Source organism: Chelonoidis abingdonii, chromosome 1 (assembly GCF_003597395.2).
Source record: "Chelonoidis abingdonii isolate Lonesome George chromosome 1, CheloAbing_2.0, whole genome shotgun sequence".
Classification (NCBI taxonomy): Eukaryota; Metazoa; Chordata; order Testudines; family Testudinidae; genus Chelonoidis; species Chelonoidis abingdonii.
Genome location: NC_133769.1, coordinates 180,832,177 through 180,859,395, shown reverse-complemented (window position 1 = coordinate 180,859,395; position 27,219 = coordinate 180,832,177). Strand labels below are relative to the sequence as shown.

Genomic DNA, 27,219 nt, shown 5'->3' with positions numbered 1-27,219 from the left:
TCCAGCAAAGCCAAACCCAGGACTTTCTGGCACTGCCACAAAGGAATCTGATCTTGCAGCAGTTCTTGAACTACAATTTTCTTATAAGTAGCCAAACTTTTAGAAGCTTATGCTAGCTTCCTATCCTTGAGGTTTTTCTGTTGCTAACTAAGCCATTGAGCAACAAAGAACCCAGCTCCCCCAGGAGAGCAGCATTGCAATGAGACTATAGTGGGAGTGAAGTTCAGTATCAGGAAAAAAATGTTAATGACTAGAGGAGATAGGAGGAAGGAGTTTAGGAAGTTATAATTGGGGCTCAGATCTTTAGGTATGCCCCAAATCAGAAAAACATGTGCTTTAGGGCTTAGGGCTTAATTCTGATATTCTGAGTGCCTCCATTTCCAGCTAGCTTCCATGGGAGTGGAAAATGCCAGCACCTCACAGCACCAGGTCCTAAGAGCGTAGAGGAAGGTTATCTCATCAAGATATAGAACTGAACTTCAGGAGGTTGAGCACATACAGCTCCCATTCACTTCACTTGGAGCTGTGGGTCCCATGCACTTGTAAACCCCACATTTAAGATGTTCACTGCCCTAAAGACAAGTCAGCCTTTATCTCAGTAGTGATCACACTTAGATTAGTTTTGTTCATCTTTTGAATGTTTTGGCTGGGAGGGTGGTAGCAAAAATAGAATATATGATAGGAATATTTTGAAAAATGAGAGAAAGCTTAAATATATATGTTAAAAGCTGAATGGAGTAAAAAGGCAACATTTCCAAACAATTACTGCATTACCAACTTCAGCCCTCATCCTGCAGTTAGCACTACACTGGCAGACTCCTGACCCCATAAAAACCCCACTGAAGTCAAGGGAGCTCTGTGCATAGCTCCACCTCCACCAAGCTAATTGCAAGATTGTTTTTTTTTTTTAATATGCAATGCTACAGCTCTTATTCATGGAATTAGTCCTTACTCACACTGGCTTCCAAAGGACTCCTCGTGTGTGTGTGTTGGGGGAGCTTCTAGACCAGGCCCAATCCAGCAATCTCTTGCAATGTTCTATGGCTAAAATTATCAAAAAGTTATCTCAGAGTGGATTCTTAAATGGATAGCCCAAGGCTAAAAATTCATAACTGCCCATGAAATCCATAGAAGCTGCAGGCGATCAGCCCTTTTCAGATTCAGTCCCTAACATGTCTCAGGTTGGGCAACCAAACAAGGAGGGACCAGAGATCGGAGGCTGACTTTTGAAAACTTCAGCCCAGTTGAATTCAATAGGAGCTGAAGGCACTCAAGCAACTCAGACAAGCTGCTCAGCAAATTGCAAGATATGGCCTTATGAAAATACTTTGTTTCCACGAGTTGCAGCTTTTTGCAAAACCTGTATTTTATCCTTGAATGTTCACGTGAAAAAAAAATACTCTTCAAATGGCCTAAACTGAAACTCCCGCCTCCGAAAATTATTAGAAATGAAAATACCAATTTGTGGATGGTCATCACAGAAAAAGGGCCTGATCCAGAGTCCATGGATGTCAATGGGAGGCTTTCCATTCACTTCGATGGACACTGGGACAGGCCCAAGCTCCTTTTCTCCTTTAAGTCCATATAAATATTTGGTCCATTTTGAAAGAATGAATGGGTTGAAAATATAGATCGTATAATAAAGGCAGACTTTGCCCCATGCAAAAGGTTTCACACATTTTTTCTCATAGTGAGCACAGCACAAAGCCATTTTCAGAAACAAGAAAAAGAATATATAGACACCATTTCTACAATCTGACAGGCAGAAAAAAATATTTAGTAGAAATGTTAAGAGTAAATTATAGCTGTTTAAGCTAGAATAAAGGACCAAAAAACCTGCAAAATCTTGCAAAAAATGGAAACAATGAAGGATTGGACTAGCAAAGGGTTTGCTCTTTAAAAAAAAAAAGAGAATTGAGGTAACAAAACAAACACACAAATACAAACATTTAAAAATAAGCGTTTTATACATTTTTGCCAGTGCTTCTCTGAGAGCAAGTTCTTTAAACAGAACTTAACAATTTTACAATTTTTTTAAAAAAAATATGGCATCCTAAAATAGTCCACCAATTCTTACCCAAACTTTCTGTATTTCTACAAAAATAGACACACAAAGAGCTACAAAAACTCTATTCCTGAAAGGATGAGCACTGTAGTCAAGGCACAGTCTTTTCCCTACAATCAAGGCTGTGCATTAAAAAACCCACCAGAATGAACAAAATAAAACACTGTTAAAGGAGCAAAACAAAGTTAGGTTGCACAGCTGCAGCAGGCTCAGATGAGGAAAGAAAGAAAAATAAGTTTTTTTTCTTCTATGTTCTGGGACCCAGAAGTGGCCTGCCAAAGAAAAGGCTCAACAGCAAAACCAGAATGACTGGCTCTTCATCTTCTCCTTAGCGGTGTGTCCTTTGCCCCCATGCAGAAACAGTCAACAGTTTCAATATCATCATCCCAGCTGTGGGGACACTAGCTGGTGCTAAGATGCATCTCATCTTCAGAACCAAGAAGATTCCTTGCTCTTGTCCTGATGCTGTAGACCTAATTTTAGGGAAGAAAAAAAATGAATTAAAACTTGATAAAACATTCCCTTCACCGCAAGAAAGTGAGCTGGGGTAAATACATTTCTCAAAATCCTGTATCAATAGTCCATCTACACTACAACTGTCTTGGGGGGACCTGTTTACAATGCTGCTGTCCTCCCAGGATAAGTAAGTATCCCTAAACTGCCTTAGACATCCTTCCATACTTCAGTAATGCTAATAGTTTACACTGAACAAAACTGTATCATGTTTTAACTTCACTGGGAGCTGTAATCAGTGTAATCTGACAGTGTTGTATTTGTAGTATAGATGGGCCTTCATGGAGCAGAACTAGTTCTCACAGAATTAGATCATGGTTCTACTAGAACTTTACCTCTTTTCTAGAAAGCCTGATTCATTTTAACATTTTAGGATCTCAGAGCCATATGCAGTTTTTTACCTTGAATACGGGGTTGCAGGGATGGGGGGGGGNAATATCAAGCAATTTCACCTACAGCACGTTAGATTTTTAGCCAAGAATTGCTTGTGCTTTCACACAAGGAAAATAAATGACTTTCATCTTGAGTTTGGTATGAGTTTCTCTGATATTTTCCTTTATAAACATCAAGGACCAGCCAATAAATGTGCTGTGCAGGGGCTTTCATGTTGTAGCAGTGAAATCTGTGTTGTAATTTGGAATTTATCTAGTCTGGAGGGATTTACTCGTTGCTAGAGTTACATCAGGAGAGAGCTAGCACTTAGACAATACAAAGTGTAGAAAAAATACATACCAAAAACCTTACTTGCTAGTTTAGTTATAGCAAAAAATACAAGCTAAGCACTTTGATGTCCTATTACTTTAAGCAAAGTGAGAGAGACAAGTTGGAGGAGGTAATATCTGGACCAACTTCTGTTGGTGAACGAGAAAAGCTTTTGAGCTCCACAGAGCTCTTCTTCAGGTCTGGGAAAGACACTCAGAGTGTCACAGCTAAATACAAGGTAGACATTAAAAGATCTTTCCCACTATAGCCATAAGATGACAGTTATCACCATGAGAAATATTCAGCAGCATTTCTGCTCTATACTGAGCTATAAATAGTATTGTCTTCCTATTTAGTAGTTGAATAGTGCCACTAACTCATCTGTTGTAAATTCACCACTGACCTAAGCAGGTGCAAATTCCCATTCGGTTCCAATGGCACTGCACTCACCTAAGCTCAGGATTTCTTTGGCCATTAGTCTGTAACAATTAAAGATGGGACAAAAATGGAACCTCCTATCTGAACATCTTCACGTTTCAGGGCTGGGGCTGGAGATGGTTCCCTAGGGTTGTACCCTCCTGTACAGTTTTTTGGTTTAGCTGTGCCCAAGAACATCCACATGAGTTTCAGAATTTTAAACTCACAATGTAAGGTGTATTGGATCAGATCACCACCTCTTTTCCCCATGAATGTATATAGCTAAACTGCTGATGATCAATAGCACCTCAGAAGCCAGCTACAAAGTTACTAGTTATTGCTAGTGGAAGAGAAGAACAGTATATTGCACCATCCACCAGATGACTTCAATGAAGTTTGCATATATTTGTGAAGGCTGCAACTGATAGGTGAGGAAACTGAAGCACAGAGAGATTTCGTGACTGTGATTATGCCAAGAATAGAACCCAAACTGTCCTTTACTTTAATCACCAGCCAAGCACTGATCTTCAGTTTAACATAGGGATGGCAGAAGTGTGATCCAAGAACAAATGCAGCTTACAGATGAGCCAAGTGAAGCATATGCTTACACTAACCTTTAATAAGGAGACTACTGGTGCCAGGGTGCCAGGTCCAGCTGCCCAGATCTGGATCGAACACAGCATGCTGGGACCTGTGGACCCTGCTGGCCACAATGCCATATTAAAGAGGAGGGAAGTTATTGTTTGCTCCATTTTACATCTCCTACCAAATTCTCATTGTTCCTTCAGTTAGGCAAAGTTTGGTCATCCCTGATTTAAACCATCTGTCTTTAAACTTTTAAAAAGTTACTTCAAAACCAGCTCTTGTGATTATGTTATTTTCCCCTTTTATCTGCAAAAAATATTTGATAAAACAAGAGGGAGTCGTCAGCCAGGCAGACACAGTTTGAGGGTAAGAAAGTCGTTAAGGTGCCTCAGCAAGTACTAAGCTACTAAAAGGCGTAAAAGAGGGTGTGGGGAAAGAAGTTAATATGGTTCTAACAGCCTTAAAAACAAAGACATATGTTTAAGAGGATGTAGGTTTGTCGACAGAATGCAATAGCAAGAGACTAACTCACTGATCAGCTCCACCCTTTCCACTAGATGTCTTTGCAGTAAACAGATAGGAATTTTAACATAGATGAGGGAAAGAATAAAGTCCACGCATCTATAAATCATAACTACTGAAAACAAACAAAAAACTAAAGTTTGTCTTATAAATCTTGGGCATGGAACAGTTTATAAGCCTTTTCTTCATTATTTCCCCACCTCTTTTACTGGAAGACAATCTGCAGTTCTACCAGCATGCTGTCCCAGTCTAGCCAAGTTTCTGAACAACAGTGCTTTATCCGACAATAGGCTGATTGAGCAAACATTTTTCCCCTTTATAAAAATGTCTTCGCTTGTCTTGCATGACTCAGTATTCCTACATTTGCAGAGAAGTGTCTAACTGCGAAACGCTGGCACTGTGACTAATTATTGCTTGTATTAAAAAATCAGGTCATTTAGAAGAAGTCTAACCCAGCTAGTGAAATTCAAAGACAAAGGATCAAAATTATGGCAGGTGTAAATGGAGTCAACTCTCCTGAAGACCGTAGGCCATGTTTACTTAAGCATGCATTGAATTTGCCATAGTGGCTCCTATATATTTCCAAAAGGAGGGCTGCATAGACAGCTGGACAAGGAGATGGAAGACTACATTTGGTTTGGTTAAATTGTATCTTATTCATGTGATCTTCACCTTTAATATTGAGATATAGACCTCAAATACTCTAAAATTCTCTGTTACATGGGTACAGGAAATCTCTCTTTCTACTCCCAGAACAACTGTACAGCAGCAGCGCTTCTAGCACATTCTTAAGGGGTAAATAATCCTGTTCCCATTCCCCTTGGCACTACCAATAGTTCTGGAGGCAGCAGAATGAGTATGGGTCCATTGTACAGATGGGTAGATGGACAGGATGAAGGATGCCTACACTCCCTGCATGCTGTACAGCACTGTTGTGCCGCAGGCATGCTGTATCCCAGTGCATGGGTGAACGTGAGGAGTGGATTCTGAGGGTGGGGTTGGTTGGACCACAAGTTCCAGCAGCCATTCCCCAGGACTGGGAATCAGGGCAGTCACAGCTTACTGCAAAGTTGTGACAGCTGTGGAGCAGCTTTGTAGTCTGAAGGGTAGGGTGAGGATTCCCCCTTTAATCCAAGCAAAAGTCTCAAAGATGCCCGCTAGGGGTCATGGCCTAGTCAATGGCCTCTCTTTACATAGGCAGTGATCTGCAGCAAGTTCTGGCAGGCTATTCTGTTACAGCCTGATCTAAAGCTTATTGAAGTCAAGGGAGCAGAGACTCAGGACGAGTTGCACATAACGCACCATAACAGTAGCAAGTCAGTTTCCTTCAAATCCTATGTCTTGGGCTCTCAAAACTTCAGTACGGCACTATTCACCAAAGGCCAGCAGTTTATAATGTATTAAGAGATTTTGATTTTGCTTAAAAATTGTTTAAGAAAAAACCTACAGTGCTAAAGTGGAAGTTTATAGGTGTGTTAATTTTCAGCACAACATGTGGGGATTAAACTACATTTAATGGGAATGAGGTACCTAATGCCCCTCCCCACCCTCCGCATCCCCCAGCATCACACTAAAACTGAATCCATGGAAGTGTAAGAAGATGTGCAAAACAGAGATCAGTACTTTACTGAAACATTGTTCATGGAGCTAACCATCTTCTGAATCACAAATTCCCGGGGTGTTGATAATATATAAAGGAAACCCCTCTTCATGACTTTAGTCACTGAAGTTTTTTGGCACCATCTACTCATGAGACCAGAGATCTGACTCAGAACAACAGAATTGCAGCAGTGTTGCTGGTATTGGTAAGATTACAGGTTGGTCTCCTCTGGTGATCAGAACACCCTCATTCAATATAATTTAGTATGAAGAATTTTGCAAAATATTTTTTTATAATCACATGTGACTGCAGCAAAAGAAGTGTGGCACACAGTAATTATTAGGAAAAGAAGAACTACTTAAATTGCATGCCTATAAAATGTATGACAAATTATTTTTATATTAAAAATTTAAAGCTCATGGGATGTGACACTTGACGACTATGGAGGTAGATGTCCTTCTTTTCACCAAAGAGGTACAAGCAATGACAGCTAGAGTTCAAGTTTTCCTGTCAATATGCCTCTATCCTGTTCTGGATGGACCATCTCTCTGAAAGAGGTTAGTTCATTCTCCACAGCCATTGAGTTCTTCGCCTCTCTACTGATACTGCCAGCAAGTTTGCCAATTAATGTCAAATGTCATTATCCTTACCCTTATCCACTTAGAATCAATTTTCAGGTAGGCCCCTGAACAGTCGCCAATTGATATAAACTTTGTTGCTACCAGCCTGAGCTAGATGTAAACCACTGATTTAGAAGTGAAAAGCTCCATATGCCATTACTATTCTCCTGGGCAGCACACTCCCCTTCCCATGCAGGATAAAAAGTAAGGCAGTTATAGTCAACTCATGTCCTTAGAATGACATAGCTTTGGGGCTGCATATGAGGCTCTGGGGGAGTGCAAGCACGTGATTAAAGCTCCTTTGCTCTGCTTGATCTCATGCAGAATGCCACTCACAAGAGCACTCTCCCATTCCACACAACTCAGCCAAAGCCAGAGGAATCAGTTGCAAGCCATGCTCTTTCCAACAACCACAAAGTGGGTAGAAGGGAAGAAAAGAGAGAAAAAGAGAAAATATTGAATAAAGTCATAGAGAAAAGATAATCATGATGCAACATCCTCCCATTGCCTTTCAATGTCTTCTCTGTGTCAATACACAACTATGCTGAGTCATGATGATACAAATATTGCAATACAACGTTAGACTGAGCCATGAGACATTACTCCGTGTCCTCTCCCGAGCCCCCTGTTTATAAAGGGTTATATACAGTGCTTAATTTGTGCCAGGGCTTGCCAGGGCTCAGCCCTGGCACCTGTAGGCTTGGCAATTCATAGCCCCAGCACTTCTGGGCTTTTTGCATCAGTTATGAAAATAATTAAATAATTGCTTGAGACCCAGAACCTCTTTCATTACAAATTAAGCACTGGCTATACACCAAACTGGGGACATTCCAGTGAGTTTGCATGATTGTGTTTACAGCACATGGCATTCTGAATAGTGAGAGGTAAGTAAAATATCTGTCAGTTTGAATCCTGATGTTTCTGGCTCGATTAAACTAGTAAGGAGGTGCCAAGCTCTACGATCTACGTTGCACTGTTAGCACTCTGTTCTCAAAGGAAAGAGTGAAAGCAATTGGTAGGTTAAAACTAAAAGTTTAAAATGAAAATAAATAAATAAATAAATGAATGAATAAATAAATAAGTAAAATAAAAACCAAGTAGTTGGCAAATCAGCTTCCTACCAGTTTGCATTGAATACAAAGTATCAGAGGGGTAGCCCTATTAGTCTGGATCTGTAAAAGCAGCAGAGAATCCTGTGGCACCTTATAGACTAACAGACATTTTGGAGCATGAGCTTTCGTGGGTGAATACCCACTTCGTCAGACGGATGTAGTGGACCAATTTTCCAGGGCAGAGTATATATGAAACAAGCAATAGAGAATTACGAGTTTAGTTATCAGGGATGTGAGGCCCTGTTCTAGATTGAGGTGGTGAAAACCAAGAGAGGAAAACTGGTTCTGTAATGCAAGCCATATAGTCTTGTTTAGTCTGAGCTGATGGACAATATTCCACACTTCACAGGCTTGGTTGGCAGACCATCCTTGCCCACAGACAACCTGGCAACCTGAAATGTATTCTCACAGACTGCAACACCGTACCAATAGTAAATCTAGTCTCAGGAACAATCCATGCAACAAACCGCGATGCCGACTCTGGCCACACATATCTACCACGACACCATCCAGACTATACCAGATCACGCCACCCATCACCAGCATTCATTCTTGCACGTCCTCCAAATGTAATTATACGCATATATGCCAGCAATGCCCTCTGCTATGTAACCATTGCCAAACTGGACGTCTCTATGAGAAAGGATAATGGACACCAAAATCACGATTTAGAGATGGCAATATACAAAAAACATGTAGGGAGGCCTCAACTCCCTGGCACACTATACGCAGACCTTAGAGTGGCCATACTGCGCAATTTCAGGACTGCAGACTTCAAAGAGAACTGCTGAGATTCAGTTCTCTGCATTTGACACAATCAGTCGGGTTTGACAAAAGACTAAATGAATGGTTGCCAAATTACAGAAACAGTTTCTCTCTTGGTTTTCATTTGTCCACACCTCAACTGCTCGAAGAGGGCCTCATCCTCCCTGATTGAACTAACCTCGTTATCTCTAGCTTGCTTGCTAGCATATATATACCTGCCCCTGGAAATTTCCACTACATGCGTCTGACGAAGTGGGTATTCACCCACGAAAGCTCTTGCTCCAAAACGTCTGTTAGTCTATAAGGTGCCACAGGATTCTATGCTGCTTTTATTGAATACAAACAATCCGGATCTATGGAGTAATCCACACCATGATAAAAAAAATGATTTTCCTGATCTGTGCTTGTTTAAATAAATCCCTATAACATCCTCAGAAAGTTGAGTCAACTGCCTGACTTCATGACTGTTGGAATTACTATCATGCTGAATCAGCCTACTAGTCTATCATTGGCAATGGCAATTTGCTGATGCTTCAGAAGGAGGTAAAACCCCCTCACTACTGTAACTTGCCTAAAACCACGTCATATGAGGAGGAAAACATTTGTTCCCAATCCTGGCAGATTATCAGTTTACAACGTGAAACATAATTACCCTTGTATCATCTGCACTGCTGCAGATGTTACTAATGTCCATAAAATTGTCCAGTACTTTAAAGAACCCTGTTATGCTATTTTTCTTAATTTCTTGAGGCAACGAGTACATAAGAACAGCCTTACTGGATCAGACCAAAGGTCCATCTAGCCCAGTATCCTGTCTTCCGATAGTGACCAATGCCAGGTGCTTCAGAGGGAATGAACAAACAGGAAATCATCAAGTGATCCATCCTCTGTTGCCCATTCCCAGCTTTTGGCAAACATGGGTTAGGGATACCATCCCTGCCCATCCTGCTTAATAGCCATGATGGACCTATCCTCCATGAACCTATCTAGTTCTTTTTTTAACCCTGTTATAGTTGTGATGAAGCACCGTTTGACTATATGTTGCATAAAGGAGGGTTCTGGCTGGGGTCTGCTGAGTTGCAACAGTTAATATAGGAGACAGAGAAAAAGAAATGTTAAAGAGATTTTTAGCAGTTGACTTCAGCTTAATTATAATTGGGTTTTGGTTTCATATTATTTTGACTGAAAAAGATCCGACTGTGTTCATCTGGCACAAGTCTTCCCCACCTGTTCTTTTTCCCCCAACACACATTAAACAAAGTAAGAGAGTGATCATACTCTAGCACATAGATCAATCAACCAGAGGTATGAAAAACCCTCCCTTAACTGAAATCCAAACAAACATCTCAAGGAAAGGGGAGCTGGAGGAAACTAATATTTCTTCAGTGACATAAATGCATGGAAGAGATTCCAAAAGTAACATATGGTCTGCACTGCTGCTGACAGATAACAGATCAGATAAACACCCATCCAAGAAGGAAGAGCGTGACAGTATAAATGAGCTCTATGATAGTAATCAGTCATCAGTGCCCTGCACACGTGCTCCCATACAGATGATAACAGTGGTGCTAGACTGCAACTGAAACTGAAATTCTGCTACACGAAGGTGTAGCTACACTACAGCCTCTGGGTCAAGTGTGACCTGTAGTACAGTAACTCCTTGCTTAATGTTGTAGTTATGTTCCTGAAAAATGCTACTTTAAACAAAACAATGTTAAGCGAATCCGATTTCCCCATAAGAATTAATGTAAATGGGGGAGTAAGGCTCCAGAGATTTTTTTTTTTTGCCAGATAAAAGACATCATATATATACACAGTGTAAGTTTTAAACAAACAATTTAATACTGTACACAGCAATGATGATTGTGAAGCTTGGCTGAGGTGGTGAAGTGAGAGGGTGGAGAAGGGTGGGATATTTCCCAGGGAATGCCTTACTGCTAAATGGTAAACTAGCACTCAGCTGAACCCTCAAGGGTTAACACATAGTTGTTAATGTAGCCTCACACTCTACAAGGCAGCATGAATGGAGGAAGGGGAAACAGCATGGCAGAGAGAGACAGAGACACACACTGTATGTGAGAGAGAGAGCGAGCGAGAGAGATGTGCACTGTCCCTTTAAGTACACTGACCCCACTAAAAGTACACTGCCTTTTTAACAGGGGTAGCTCTGTTAGTCTGTATCAGCAAAAACAAGGCAGAATCCTTGTGATATCTTCTAAGGTGCCACAAGGATTCCTCCTTGTTCTTGCCTTTTTAAGTAGATCAGCAAGTTGAGACAGCAGCTGTTGCCAGCAAGCTCCCTCCATCCTCAGCCATCGTGTCCCCCCCTGCTCTGTGGATGGGGTAAAGGAGTGGAGGATAGGAGCAGGGGGAAGGGGACACTCTGACATTAGTATCCCTCTCCCCCTAACCCTCCCTGAAGAAGGCTGCAAACTGTTTCATTTTACAGAAGGTAGGTGTGGCAATCAGGCACCCCATGTAAAATGACTACATAATCTTCCTGGGCACTTTATGAATTCATTCATTATTTCCTGCAAGTTTTTTTAAAAAAACAAAATGCTTCTTGTACATAATTTGGCTGGGTTGGGCCAAATGCTATGTGCCCAGTTCCTACTGAAAGTCAGTGAGAGCATCAGCAGGAAGAAGTCACAATCAGAAAGTATTTGAAAGATTTGATTAGAGGCTCTGATTTAAATGCAGAGAATCTATTTAGTCACTGCAAATAACTCCAGTTAGTCAAGCCACAGAAATGAGCAGATCACCTTACCTGTGTCAAACCCGAAGCTTGGCACGATGTCCACTGTTCCGTGAAAGGCTCCAGCCCATGCTGAGGTAGCACTGGTGACAGTAGTAGGATCTGTCTTTATCATGTCACACTGTGGAGCAGGAATCCTGGCTGCACGTACTGAAGGCATCAATAGGGATCCATACCGTGGGTCAAGATGAGAGCCAGGATGGTGATGATGCATGTGTGGATGGGGGTGATGGTGATGCATGTACACATCATGCATGTGCGCATATGAAGAGCTAACCTGAGATGCTAAAGGATAATGCCAGGATTCTGATGCAGTAGCGGGAGGAGGTGGGGCAGTCTGATGAAGGCCGTGTCCTGGCCAACTGCTAGGATCTGCTGTTGGGAAGGTGCCTGGTGCAGTGATTGGGAAGTCAGAATGGACTCCACTCAAACATGGTGGAGGTGGAGGTTGATAAGAGCTGGTCCAAAATGAAGCTGGGAAACTGCTCCGTTGGCTTGACATTGTTGAGCTCTCTGGGAAAAAAAAGTATAAATATTGAAAGCAATTGACAGATTAGAACTACCAGTTAAAAACAAAAACACAGCACAAGTAGTGGGTGAAGTAGCTTGCCACCAGTTTGCATTGCACAGGAACAAGTCAGGACCTGTGGAGTAGTCCACACGATGCTCATCAAATGGTCTTTCTGATCTATCCTTCCTTAAGTAACAAGTTAGATTAATAACAGGAGTACTTGTGGCACCTTAGAGACTAACAAATTTATTTGAGCATAAGCTTTTGTGGGCTATATCCCACTTCATTGGATGCATGCAGTGGAAAATACAGACCTAAAAGTCTCAATATTACAACAAAAAACCTTCAAAAGCAGACTCCAGTGAGAGACTGCTGCACTGGAATTAATTTGCAAAATGAACACCATTAAATTAAGCTTGAATAAAGACTGGGTGGGTCATTACACAAAGTAAAACTATTTCACCGTGTTTATTTCACCCCCCCCACACACACACACAGTTCCTCAAACCTTCTTGTCTACTGCTGCAAATGGACCATTTTGATTACGACTACAAAAAGTTTTTTTCTCTCCTGTTGGTAATAGCTCACCTTAACTGATCACTCTCATTAGAGTGTGTATGGTAACACCCATTGTTTCATGTTCTCTGTGTATATATATATCTTCCTACTGTATTTTCCACTGCATGCATTCAATGAAGTAGGTTGTAGCTCATGAAAGCTTATGCTCAAATAAATTTGTTAGTCTCTAAGGTGCCACAAGTACTCCTGTTCTTTTTGCAGATATAGACTAACACTGCTGCTACTCTGAAAGTTAGATTAATATATCTCAAGGACAGCAGGAACCCTTATGAACATCTAGTTTGATCTCCTGTACATCACAAGCCATGGAATCTCACCCAATGATTCTTGCATCAAGCTCATAATTTCTGTCTGAACTAGAGCAAATAATTTAGACAGAATCCAGTCTTCATTTAGAGACTTTGAGTGACTGAGAATCCACCACTACTACTACAGTATAAAGCAGGGGTGGCCAACTTGAGTCTGAGAAGGAGCCAGAATTTATCAATGTACACTGCCAAAGAGCCACAGTAATACATCAGCAGCCCCCCCATCATCTCCCCCACCACCACTCCCAGTGCCTCCTGCCCACTGACAGTCTCGCTGATCAGCCCCTCCCTCCCCGCACCTCTTGATCAGTTGTTTTGTGGCATGCAAGAGGCTTGGCAGGGCGGGAAGTGTGAGGGCAGCGGGCTCAGGAGGAGACGGGAAGGGGTAGAATGGGGACAGAGCCTGTGGCAGAGCGGTGAGCACCCCCTGGCACACTGGAAAGTTGGCGCCTGTAGCCCCAGACCCGGAATCGGTGCCTATACAAGGAACCACATATTAACTTCTGAAGAGCCGCACAGGGCTCTGGAGGCACAGGTTGGCCACCCCTGGTATAAAGCTTTTCTTAGCTGGTGAATAGAGATGTTTGAAATAGACATTTGCTACTGGTTCTGTATATGGACAATGGCAGGATAAAAGATCTTGTTAAATTGATAACCTTTTTAAATTGGTGGGGTAGATCATGCATAATACATCTTATGTTACTTATGGATAAATTCATGGTGGTTAAGTCCATAAATGGCTATTAGCCAGGATGGGTAAGGAATGGTGTCCCTAGCCTCTGTTTGTCAGAGGATGGATATTGACAGCAGGAGAGAGATCACTTGATCATTGCCTGTTAGGTTCACTCCCTCTAGGGCACCTGGCATTGGCCACTGTCGGTAGACAGATACTGGGCTAGATGGACCTTTGGTCTGACCTGGTACGGCCGTTCTTATGTTCTTATAGAATTGCAATTTAGCTTTAAGTCTAGTGTTATCCTACAACTTTACTAAAAACAAGGTATGCACCTCAAAAGCTGCATGCAAAATAAATCTGTGTTTTCATATTCAGAGTCCTCTCTCTGTAAAATTACCAGCAAGAACTTCAGTTTGTCACACACCTTTGGGTGAACTCCAGCTATAAAGTACTTTAATAGGACAAACCATTTAATTGGAAGTGGATTAAAAAATCTGAAATAAAAGACCTATCTACATTCACGATTGGGGTACAATTTATGCTTAACGAGAATTCCAATACAATTGTATCATAAAATCACATTTTAAAATTCCCTCTTTATAAGCAGAGGTTAGTGTTTTTGATGCAGTGACTAATACCTCCAATCTACTGGCTTTCTTGTCAAAAACTCATGTTTTTAAGTATCACTTATAAGAATAGCCCCATTTTGAATAGAGGGAGGCTTTGGCCAAAGATTGAAATAGATTCAAATATGGGACTCCACCATGTTATGAAAGAACACAGTCATAAAAATATCCCATGGAGGAAAAAAGGTTGGTGAAGTTTTATGTTTGACCGGTCAGGGAATCCTCTGTGCCTCATATAACATTTATAACAATACTTATATTAATTGAGAACTATTCATTTTTTACCAGGATCCCCAAAGAGACTTGTGTGAAGACTTCATTAAAAATGAATAGATGTTTCAAAAACCATTAAACTGCACTCTGCTTACTTAAAAAAAAACAGTCTTCAAAATAAAAATTGTAAAATACTTTGTCTGTCTGTCTGAACCATTAAGACATATTTATGGGCTGATTCAAGGTCCATTAGAATCCTTCTGTTGACTTCAGCGGCTTTGAATCTAGCCACTATTAATAACTTTAGCTTATTGTGTATAAAATAACTTCTATAATTATTTGTTTGTTTGTTTGGCACACACTATATGCACAAAAGCAAAAGTTACCTTCATGCCAAACTACTTTGAATATTACAGGGCTATTTAGTAAAATACTCCATGTGTCTTTATTTAATAGGGCTGCATTCCATTTTAATTTTTATTTTTTTTGTAATCTTCTCCTAAAGCACCTGGTGTTAGAAGATCATAAAGTGCATCAAAAATATGACTGATGTAAGCCTCACTACACCCCTGGGACATAAGTATTGTCTCCATTTTACAAATGGGTATACCAAGGTAGAGAGTTTAAATAACTTGCCTGGAGAGTTGGCAACAGAGTTTAACTTTTTCTCCCACCCATGTATTTTCCCCTGTGACTGTATTCCTCACTCCCTGTGCTTCGTTCTCATTACTAGATAATACACTCTTATTTTCTTCAGTTCATTGGCAGTATTTTGAGGAATCTATCCCTGTTTTTGGGTGCGTGTGTGTGTTGGAAATACTGTGGCTCTCATCAATGCTGACAGGCTCCAAATCTGAACAACACCATAAAACAAACAAACAAAACATATACACACACAAAACCAAACAAATTAATGTTCAACTGCTAGGCATCCCTTGGATAATTCAGGTTACTAACAATGGGGCAAAAACCTTCAACCACTACATTACCAATCTGGCTGAATTAATGATGGCAAAAAGAAAAAAAGTTTTAATATAATTGATCTACAACAGGTATAGAGCAGATCAAATATCTGGTTGTTGCAATCCAGTTCCCACTGAACAAGTCCACCAATGGCAGCAGTTGGCTCTTGTTGTCAGACTCAGTTGAGAGTGCCAGGGACAGAATGGTCCAGGGAGGTCTCTGGTGGACCAGGTGGTCCCTACCACTCAGGGTGGAAATGTATCAGTGGAGAAGTTTGCACTTCTGCTGCCCATGCAGTCACTGCTATGTGGATAAACAGGAGAATTATCAAACCAGCATTTTTATGAGCACTATGTAAGCAAATGACACTACCAACAAAAATGTCTATTACACATTGCATGAGCCTTTCAGTTGAGCCACATCCCAAAATAGCACACATGGGAATGTCGTTTTCCACTGTAGTTGAAAGTTGTTCTTTCCCCTCACTTTTCAGAATGAGTGAGCATAACCAATAGTCTTTACAGATACTACAGTGTCAGATACCTATGAAAGAACCAACATCCTAAGGTGGCATTTAATGGTGAGACAATCATTTGGGCAGGGGAGGTGTCAATTTGGCCATCTGGTTGATGTCAACCTGACACTGTCCCTATGAAAGAAAACAAAAATATCAATCAGCTTATATTGGCCTCCTTAAAAAAAAACCAAACAAAACACAAACCATTTGCCAACAGATATACCACAGTTACCACAGTCATTTCCTTTTCTAAATATGAGGGGAGAGGTGCCAAGAGGACTGCAATATCTGAGATACCAGAGTGGTAAACTAATGGAAATTGTTAACTTTTTAATGGTGCTCAGCACGCAGTGCATTGCACTGAAAACATACCAGGCTTCCATGCTAAGAAAGGAGACAATTCTTTTTAGACTTCTCTGCAGTACAATAATACTCTTCAGTTACTGCTACCTGAGAACTTTCAGTTATAAAGAATAATGGGAAAAAATACCATTAATCTTAAAAACTTCTTCCAATGTCTATGCCCAAGATTTCAGGGAATTTTAAAGAACCTGTGTTATTCAAATTTCTTAAGAACAAAAATGTCTGACACTGGTGCTAAATTAATTTTGGTTCAAACTAATAAATGATTTTCTTATAGATTCATTTGACATTCAAAAGGATAAGGGTTGTCACTTTGGGAAGGATGCCTTGTATTTTGCATTCTTTCTTACTGATGCAAAATACAAGGCATCCTCCCCAAAGCGGCAACCCTTATCCTTTTGAGTGCAAAACTCAGGGCAAAACTCAATTCACAACTAGCACATCGCCCCCATCTTGAAAGCAGGAGCTCTTTAATATTTCCTGGATCCAACTGTTATGCCTCATTCAGGATTCAGAAGAGATAATGCAGGAAGAATAAAGTACAATACACTACTACCCACTCCCAAATTTTTCTATGTATCGTTCAACAAGGCAATTATAAATGCACTGCTTATTTCTTTTGCTGACCTTTCAAAGAGTTTATTGACTAAGTAACTGAATGAAACTCCAAACTACCCTTGATTATTATTAATAATGTTAACATCCAACCTAACAAAGCATCAACTTCCTCCATACAAACTAATATGCATTAGCTAACTAGAGCACATTAACCTTAATGAATGAACTGCGAGACTGAAGTATCAGAGTGACTATCTTTTTTCCCTTCTTTCAAACTAGTTTTTGCTAAGACATTAGTTTGGGCATGACAAAAATCCATTTTATTCTAATTTCTCTTGAAAAACAAGTATTCTACTTATTTCTCTGACTTTAAACTGCAGAATCAAAGAGCTCTTTTCAGCATTCCACTGGAGCATCTTTACTCTAGCTGGGCTGGTGCAAAGGAGCCAGAAGACATGCATACCTTCCTTTTCCTCCCCCATCCGTGGAATACTTTCAAAGCAGAAGGATCTTTGCAACAGCACTGGTTACATCGGGTATTCTGTGTTAAAAAGCAATGCTAGATGAGGCATTTTTATGCTGGGCTATTCTGTACCCCTGCAAAGCTCCATAGGGGCCATGGATACAGCTGATCAGGAATCAGTTTTGAGATTTGAAAAAAAAAAATCCTATTCTGTACTGGGACAAACTCAGACCTTTCAAAATTTTTACGAACTTCCCTTCTACAGAAAAGTCAGACCAAAACACCCCAGAATATCCTAGAGCCCAGTAGTCAGGGCTTTTACCTGTGAGGTGGGAGACGCTGGGTCCAGTCCCTGCTTCATATGATTTGGAGCACGGACTTGAAGCCACAGTCTTCCACATCTCAGATGAGTGCCCTGACCACCAGGATTTTGGCTATTCTGGGGCACGTGTGTCTGTCTGTTTCCCTCTCTCATCCTGGACTTGAGAAATCTTCCCAATTAAAGTTTTGTCAAAACTGACCCTTTCCCAAAAAAAATGTTCGGTGGGTTTGGTTTCTATGAATTGGCATTTTTTGCCACAAGAAGTTGGAAAATTCCCAACCAGCTCTAGCCCTGGAACTATCGAGAAGTGCTGGAGAAGAAGTAAAGGGCATATGATGCCATAGATGTGACAGGCTCTTCCCACCCAGCACAGAATGTGCGAGGTTTGCATGCAGACAGTCTCCTCTGTGCACTGATCTTGGGAAGTGGTTTGATCACATACTTAAATGTTTATAGTTGGCTGGGAGGTCAGGGCGGCTGTTTACAAGTATTTAACTCTTCATCTTTCTTTGTAACTATGGGCTTCATCCTGTTCCCATGCAAATCAATGGAAAAACTCCCATGAACTTTAATAGTGCAGGATGAACTCCTACTTTCTTCCAGCTCCCCAATCATTTTGGCTGTCTTCTGCTGAACTCCCACCCATTTGTTGATGTCTTTCTGGCAAGATTGTCTTTGCGCATTATTTTCCTTTTCCCAGTGATATTCAAAAATCCTCTCTTTTATCAACCATGAATTTCATTAATGTGCTGTTTGTTCCTTCTTCCAGATCATTAATTAAGACGTCAAACATGATCAGGCCCAACACAGATCTCCACGGTATCTCACTCACCCAACTTGATATGCCGCCATTTCTCACCACCCATGGCTTACAGCCCTTCTGCCAAATTCAATACACATCACAAGATGATTTCAATTACCTTTGTCTTCAGTTATATTTGTCTTCATCCGCTAATTTTGTAATCCTATCAAAACAAGCAATCTAGTTTGTCTGGCAAGATCTGCTCTTTATAAAACTCACACTGCTTGTTTGTTCATCCTTGGACAGACACATACTTTATGTACTTATTTAGCCCATGTTACTATCGTATATGAACACTTCACAATCTCCATTGTGTTTGTAACCCTTCTGCCAGGTGGAGCCCACAGCAACCAAGGCGTGGTTTAATATCTAAGGGTTCCTTTTCAACAGACAACACAGAACCGGCTCGAGCCCCGACCCAGTAACTGGGAAAATTACACACCACCCTTGATCACGTCTGAGAGGCGATATTTCCCCACTCGCAAGCACAGAGTCTGAGTGTCGAAAAGAAACTTTTAATGAAAGGAGGGAAGTCACCAGAAAATTAGGGAAAATACCACAAGCAGGATTCATAATCATAAAACGGTGAGCAGGACACCCACCCCAGCGTGCGTGGGGCAGTGCCTTCTGCCTTAGAATCATAGAATATCAGGGTTGGAAGGGACCTCAGGAGGTCCAACCCCTTGCTCAAAGCAGGACCAATTCCCAGCTAAATCATCCCAGCCAGGGCTTTGTCAAGCCTGACCTTAAAAACCTCGAAGGAAGGAGATTTCACCACCTTCCTAGGTAACCCATTCCATTGCATCACCACTCTCTGAGTGAAAAAGTTTTTCCTAGTATCCAACCTAAATCTCCCCCACTGCAACTTGAGACCATTACTCCTTGTTCTGTCATCTGCTACCACTGAGAACAGTCTAGATCCATCCTCTTTGGAACCCCCTTTCAGGTAGTTGAAAGCAGCTATCAAATCCCCCCTCATTCTTCTCTTCTGCAGACTAAACAATCCCACTCTCCAGCCTCTCCTCATAATCATGTGCTCCAGCCCTAATCATTTTTTGCTTCCTCTGGACTCTTTCAATTTTTCCACACCTCTTGTAGTGTGGGCCCAAAACTGGAACAGTATTCAGATGAGGCCTCACCAATGTCAAATAGAGGGAATGACACATCCCTTGATCTGCTGGCATGCCCTACTTAACAGCCCAAAATGCATTAGCTTCTTGGCAACAAGGCAACAGTTGACTCATATCCAGCTTCTCGTCACTTAACCCTACGTCCTTTTCTGCAACTGCTTCCTAGCCATTCGTCTCTAGTCTGTAACAGTGAATGGAATCTTCCATCCTAAGTGCAGGACTCTGCACTTGTCCTTGTTGACCTCATAGGTTTCTTTTGGCCCACTCCTCTATTCTGTGTAGGTCCCTCTGTATCTATCCTACCCTCCAGCATATCTACCACTCCCCAAGTTTAGTGTCATTTGCAAACTTCTGAGGTGCAGTCCATCATCTCCAATCATTAATTAAGATATTGAACAAACCGCCCAGGACTGACCCTTGGGATCCACTTGAAATCGGCTGCAACTAACACGACAGTTGATCACTACTCATTGAGCTGACAATCTAGCAGCTTTCTATCACCTTATAGTCCAATCATCAGCCATATTCATTAACTACTGGCAAGAATACTGTGGAGACCATATCAAAAGCTTTGCTAAGTAGGAATAACATATCACTGCTTTCCCTCATCACAGACCAGTTATCTCTCATAGAAGGCAATTAGGTTAGTCAGGCATGACTTGCCCTTGGTGATCCATGCTGACTGTCCTGATCACTTTCCTCTCCTCTAAGTGCTTCAGAATTGATTTCTTGAGGCCTGCTCATGATTTTTTCAGACGAGGGTGAGGCTGACGGCCTGTAGTTCCCGGATCCTCCTTCCCTTTAAAAATGGGCACTACATTAGCCTTTTTCCAGTCATCCGGACCTCCTGTTCGCCATGAGTTTGAAAGATAATGGCCAACGGCTCTCAATCACATCTCCAACTCCTTTAGCACCCTCGGATAGCAGCACATCCGGCCCCATGGACTTGTGCTCGTCCAGTTTTTCTAAATAGTCCTGAACCACTTCTTTCTCCACAGAGGGCTGGTCACCTTCCCCCCATACTGTGCAGCCCAGTGCAGCAGTCTGGGAGCTGACCTTGTTCATGAAGACAGAGGCAAAAAATCATTGAGTACATTAGCTTTATGTTCATGCCTTATGTTCTTGAGTTCTGCAACCAACAGTTCCTTTTCTGTGCCCCTCTCCGCTCCCTCACCATACCCCACTCACAGTGGTTGTCCTTTGTCAGTGAGGACCCAGGGTGCAGAGGTGCACCTGTGTGAGTTCACCTCGCACTTAGGGAAGAAGGCACCTTGCTTGCTCCACCATCTGAGCCCTGCCAGCCGCTCATCCCACTTCCGTAGGAGGACTGCTTGCTGTTCCTGCTGGCTGACTGTCAGTTACCTTCTGCTGCCACCTGTCTCTCTGCTGTGACGTCTGCATGTCAGTCTCTTAGTGATTGTCAGCTCTTAGTAATTTTCAGCTTTTAGCAGGCTGGGTATAAACACCGTCCCACCACAAGCGATATCAGTTCTCATTTAAGCACTTAAAATAATAAAGGTTCCTAATGGAGCCTATTTAGCTCTATCTTTGAACAGTGAGCAGAAACAGGTTAAACCAGACCAAGGACCCTTAGGAAGAGGCCACACCTCCTGGCTGGGACACTTGTCCCTTCCCCCTCTTACTTTCACAGAGGTCTGGCATTCAAGCTCTTGGCTTAACAAGGTCCTTTCAGCTGAGGATGACCTCCTCATTTGGTACAGGTTAAGCACAGTTCTGCTTCCTTTTATTCTTATAATAAAGACAACATTGATAACAGCATTTCACTATCCCTGCATTCAGTACTGAAGTGATTTGTAACCCAACACCACCAAAGTTGATCACTTTGAGCAACACCGGCTATCTGCTGGATATCTAAGGAGAGTAGGTGTGTTCATGTAAATACGTTTTGCTCCTGAAGTCTCTCCCCCTCACAGCTAGCTATCAGGGGAGAGTTCATTCACACCCTGCTTACATATTTATGATCACAACACAGCAGCATGAAAGCACTGTATATTATCTCCAATTTACAGATGCGGAACTGAGATACAGAGAGACCCAATGACCCTGCCGAAGGTCACACAGGAAGTCTGTGGCAGAGCAGGAAATTGAACCTGGGTCTCCTGAGTCCCTGGTTAGTGCCCTTTATCCTCTATGATCACATTTTTCAAACTTTGGGGCTTAAAGTTATGCCTTAGATCTCACAGCAATTCCTTGTGAAGCCACATTAACTTCTTCTTGTTCCTCAAAGCCTTCAACTACCCCACTGAATGCCAGGAGGAATTTGAAAAGCCTTTATCTTGTATATCTTTGATTCTTGCTCCCTGCCCATCAGTTCCAGCCATTCACCCCCAAGAAATTCATTGCTGCTTCCACCTACTCTGTAGCAAGGGTTAAAATCAGCAGGGATTAAATCAGCAAGATTCCAGCCATAATGCTGCATATGTTGTCGTAAAACTGATTGACTGCGTAAGATAGACAGCATGTAGTCAAACTATTGCTTCCCTTACCTCTCCACAGGGGGCTTAGCCCTGCCTTGCTTTTTGAAAGGGCAGTTTCTGGGTTGAAGCTGCTGGTTTGGCTCAAAGCTCTTGAGAAGTGTTCATCCACTACTGACCCAATGTCTCCCTGGAAGTAAGTGAAAAGGACACAGCGAGAGTTAAGGTATTCCATCTCAGCGGGCTGGTCTTTCTCATCTTCCTCCTGTTTGTTGGAAAGGGTCACCTCCAGGGACTCTTGCATCTTGTTGTAAACAGCTAACTTCTTCTGGGATTAAAAACAAAACAAAACAAAACAAAACAAAACAAGAAGACGCATCACTAGTGGCAATTTATGAAAACACAACACCCAGTTTCCTTAAAGGAAATTACATATATTTAATATACACATTGCATAATGTCTTAATGGTAAAGCTGGTATAAAAAAAGAGGAACATTTTAATGAACACGTTTAAAAAAAAAGTCAGTGTTTTTCATAGAAAGTTTTCAGAATTTTTCAACCAGCCCCACTTCAGAGTTTCCCGTTGCTCAAGCACTCATTAAAGTCCCAGTTCTCACAGGTACTGAGCAGCCGCCACTCCAAGTAAAGTTCATGGGAGTTGCATTACCTCAGACCCTCTGAAAAAACAAACGTAACATAGATGATAACAAGTGAATCCTGAAGTCTTTATTCAGCTTCACTGCTATGAACAGGCCGCAAAGGCTGTAGATATGAACCCTAACTTTACAGAAGAGTGGGCCACGCCGTATAATTTAAAACATTCACTTTAAATAGGTCACTTTAGAACAGATTTTGTCATTCGCATTCCCTATGAACATCACCTCACTCAACACATACTAGCACCATGGGATGCAATGGAACCTGTTGTAATAATTGGGCCAACAACCTAACTGCAAGCTCAACTGTAAAAAGTATGTAAGTGTTCACGATATATCACAATAACCCCTAATAACAAATATTGATGGGAAAAGGTATGAAAGGGAGACAGATCAACTAAATCAGTCTAAACAGAAAGGCCTCCTGATATGACTGTGTTAAGATCGTCCTTGGTAAACAGGAAAATGTAGGTCCGAAAAATCAGTGAACCAAAATTGATATGTCAGAAACTAGGCCTAATGGATGGACAAAATAATAAGGGATGGTCTTGTCCACCTGACACTCCCTTTTTGGGTCCCTAAAGAAAAAAAACCTCAGGGGAGGGGGAGAAGAGGAAAGAACAGACAGAGGCTGCTGGAAACGGCATCAGCATCATAGCTGCCACCCCACTGTTTCCCGGGATCCCAGAACTTTGTCATCCTGATCCCGAGAAATGTCCTGTGCAAACCAGGCTGGGGCGAGGGATACAGATGACATCACCATCCTTACAAGCTCCAGTTGAATTCCAAATGCCACCTGAGATGAAACAGGATTGGACTTTACAACAGCAGCTCCAGTCCAGCTCAACTAACTTTTTCTCTTTTCCCAAGAAAGGACAGTTATTTGACATCATCTAAGAAACTGTCAAACAAGGGTTTTTTCTTCTAAAACTCTCATCTAAAGCAAAAAGGAACAAAAATGTTGTTAAATGAAAAGGCTTACTTAAAATTTTATATTTCAAATTTTTTAACTGTTTTTCCTTCTTTCCTGTATCTTTAATAAAACGTTAAAATGGTGAGTTTACCACAGTAGTAAGCAGGCTGAGGTCTCTGTCTCCCAAACCCCAGAACATGTTTAACATTCTTTAATGTAAGACAGCGACTGGATTATGCTAACAGTTTTGGCCCATTTATTACATCTAAATTAATACACCATTTTTGGTGCCCACTGTGGGTCTTAAAGGTTTACATACTCACAAGCTGGCACCGTGGCAAACAAGCAATTTTATTCAAAGTTTAAAACCAAAGTTTGTTTTAAAATTCTTAAATGTGTTGGGCTTCTTTGAGGTAAGCATGAAAGCAAACCATTAATGTTTTTGCTTTAAAAAAAAGAAAGAAAAAATCACTGTCAATGGTTTTAAAGTTATTAATTTTTTAAAAAATATCTTTAAATAAATGCTTTGTTTCTTTTTTGTTCTGTTTTAAAGTTTATGGTTTCTGTAATTAGTAATTATTTTAGAAGTATAATGAAAAAGTAAATTTTTAAAAGAAGCAAAAAGTGGCAAAAAGAAAGTGTTTTAAACTGTTGAAGTTGCTAATGCAGACTTTTACTGAAATTACACTTTCAGTAACCCTCTCATTAACAAAATCCCAGCTTTAGTTGTGAATTAAATCTCAAACCACCCTTCAAGCAACAACTTAATAAGGTGTCAAAACATTTTGGGTGTTCTACATCTTGGCTTTAAGGATCTGATTTTCCATTGTAGGCAACTCTAGAGGTAAAAATGTCTGAAACACAATAGTGTTTAATTTTTTAAAATATGACAAATGAGTTGAACATAATAGTGCATATTAAATTATACCATCCTAATGTATGTAAGACCAAGGTTCCTACCTTTAGCCGAAGGTATGCAGTATATCAGTGTCTTGATTTATTCTGATTTCACTACAGAAATGTAAATAGTTATACCAATATGATTTTTCCATATTTGATAAAGTAGTGCCAAGTCAATTTAAGTTCATGTAATGTTAATAAAATTTAAAGTTTCATTTTGTTTTGTTTATAATTGTGAGTTTATGAGCAAACTTCCGATTATGGGGAGAAATGGTTCATAAAGGAGATGGATTATATTGTGTTAACTGGGCCTAGAAATTCACTTTAATTGTGAGTTCAACTATGAAAAGTAAGTGAAAGTTCATAAGATGTCAAAATAATCTATAACTTTGGGAATTAACTATGGAAAATAAGAACTCAAGAACAGCCATACTGGGTAAGACCAGAGGTCAATCTTGCCCAGTGGCCAATGCCAGCTGCTTCAGAGGGAATGAACAGAACAGGTAATCAAGTGATCCATCCCCTGTCGCCCATTTCCAGCTTCCAGCAAACAGAGGATAGGGACACTATCCCTCCCTATTCTGACTAATGGCCACCAGGGGCGGCTCTAGGAATTTTGCCGCCCCAAGCATGGCAGGCAGGCTGCCCTCTGCGGCTTGCCTGCAGAGGGAAGCCCGCCTGCTGCCCTCGTGACACTGGAAGAGCGCCCCCCCACGGCTTGCCACCCCAAGCACGTGCTTGGCATGCTGGGGCCAGGAGCCACCCCTGATGGCCACTGATGGACCTATCCTCCATGAATTGATCTAGTTCTTTTTTGAATTATGTTATAGTCTTAGCATTCACAACATCCTCTGGCAAAGAGTTCCAGAGGTTGACTGTGAATTGTGTGAAGAAATACTTCATAAGAACGGCCATCCTGGGTCAGACCAAAGGTCTATCTAGCCCAGTATCCTGTCTACCAACAGTGGCTAATGCCAGGAGCCCAGGAGGGAGTCAGGGCCAGTTCCAAGTTTTTTGCCACCTCAAGCAAAAAAATTTCCCTGTGACCCCCCCAGCACTGCCTCATTCCAACCCCCTCCCCAAATCCCCAGCCCATCTCCTCCCCCGGGAGCACCGCATTTCCCCTCCTACCTCTCCCTCCCAGGCAGGCCGCGCGCTCGGGGGAGGAGCTGGAGGTGAGCTGGGGGGGAGCAGTTCCTCTGCCCCTCCCCACACCCCCCACCACTGCAGTTCACCTCCAGTCCACTGCCACCAGCTCCCCTGAGCACGCCACTGCTCCTCTTCTCCCCCCTCCCTCCCAGGCTTGCCGCAAAACAGCAAGCAAAAAAAAGAAAAAAGGAGGTGGAGTGCATCCCTTGGAAAGTGCCGCCCCAAGCACATGCTTGGAGCGCTGGTTCCTAGAGCCGGCTCTGGAGAGAGTGAACCTAACAGGTAAGGATCAAGTGATTTCTCTCCTGCCATCCATCTCCACCCTCTGACAAACAGAGGCTAGGGACACCATTCCTTACCCATCCTGGATAATAGCCATTAATGGACTTAATCACTGTGAATTTATCCAGTTCTCTTTTAAACATTGTTATAGTCCTAGCCTTCACAACATCCTCAGGCAAGGAGTTCCACAAGTTGACTGTGTGCTGTGTGAAGAAGAACTTCCTTTTATTTGTTTTAAACCTGCTGTCCATTAATTTCATTTGGTGGCCCCTAGTTCTTGTATTATGGGAATAAGTAAATAACTTTTCCTCATCTACTTTCTCCACATCACTCATGATTTTATAAACCTCTATTATACCCCCCCTTAGTCTCCTCTTTTCCAAGCTGAAAACAGTACATAGTATACTTTAGATTTTCCAGAAGCCTTTGACAAGGTCCCTCACCAAAAGGCTCTTACGTAAATTAAGCTGTCATGGATAAGGGAAGGTCCTTCTCATGGACTGAGAACTGGTTTAAAAAGACAGGAAAAAGGTAGAATAAATGGTAAATTTTCAAAATGAAGAGGGTAACTAGTGGTGTTTCCCCGAAGAGTCAGTCTAGGACCAATCCTACTCAACTTATTCATAAATGATCTGGAGAAAGGGTAAACAGTGAGGGCGGCAAAGTTTGCAGATGAAACTAACACTGCTCAAAGATAGTTAAGACCAAAGCAGACTGTGAAGAATTCAAAAAGACTCACAAAACTAAGTGATTGGCAACAAATTGGCAAAAATGAAATTTAATGTGGATAAATGTAAAGTTTTTGCAACATTGGAAAAAATAACCCCAACTATTCATAAGACAATATGATGGGGGGCTAATTTACGCTACAAACAAAAACAGGAAAAAGATCTTGGAAGTCATCATGGAATAGTTCTCTGAAGACGTTCCAAGCAGTGTGCAGAGGCAGTCAAAAAGCAAACAGGATTTAGGTCTATTAAAAAGGGGAATAGAGAAATAAGACAGAGAATATATTATTGCCCTTAATATAAATTGATGGTCCCACATACTTGAATAACTGCCCCATACAGAATGTGGTCTCCTATAAATCAAAAAAGATATACTGGCACTAGAAAAGGCTTCAGAGAAGGGCCAACTAAAATAATTAGGGCTTTGAACGGGTCGCATCTGAGAGAAAGTTAAAGAAGGAATGGAAC

At 41.5% G+C, this 27,219-nt stretch overlaps 1 protein-coding gene across 2 annotated transcripts in view; it reads right to left on the bottom strand.

Annotated features, from left to right (window-relative positions):
• Window positions 1-649: 649 nt before the first annotated feature.
• Window positions 650-27,219, bottom strand: part of VGLL3 (vestigial like family member 3) — a 40,967-nt gene continuing 14,397 nt past the window's right edge. The window contains exons 2-4 of one of the 2 annotated variants that reach the window (XM_032773386.2): window positions 22,195-22,450; window positions 11,669-12,169; window positions 650-2,538 (exon numbers count right to left, since the gene is read on the bottom strand). In XM_032773386.2, coding sequence (XP_032629277.1) covers window positions 2,495-2,538; window positions 11,669-12,169; window positions 22,195-22,450 — 801 coding nt within the window. In that variant the 3' untranslated portion in view covers window positions 650-2,494. The remainder of the gene's footprint in view (window positions 2,539-11,668; window positions 12,170-22,194; window positions 22,451-27,219) is intronic. The other variant, XM_032773387.2, reaches the window with a different exon arrangement.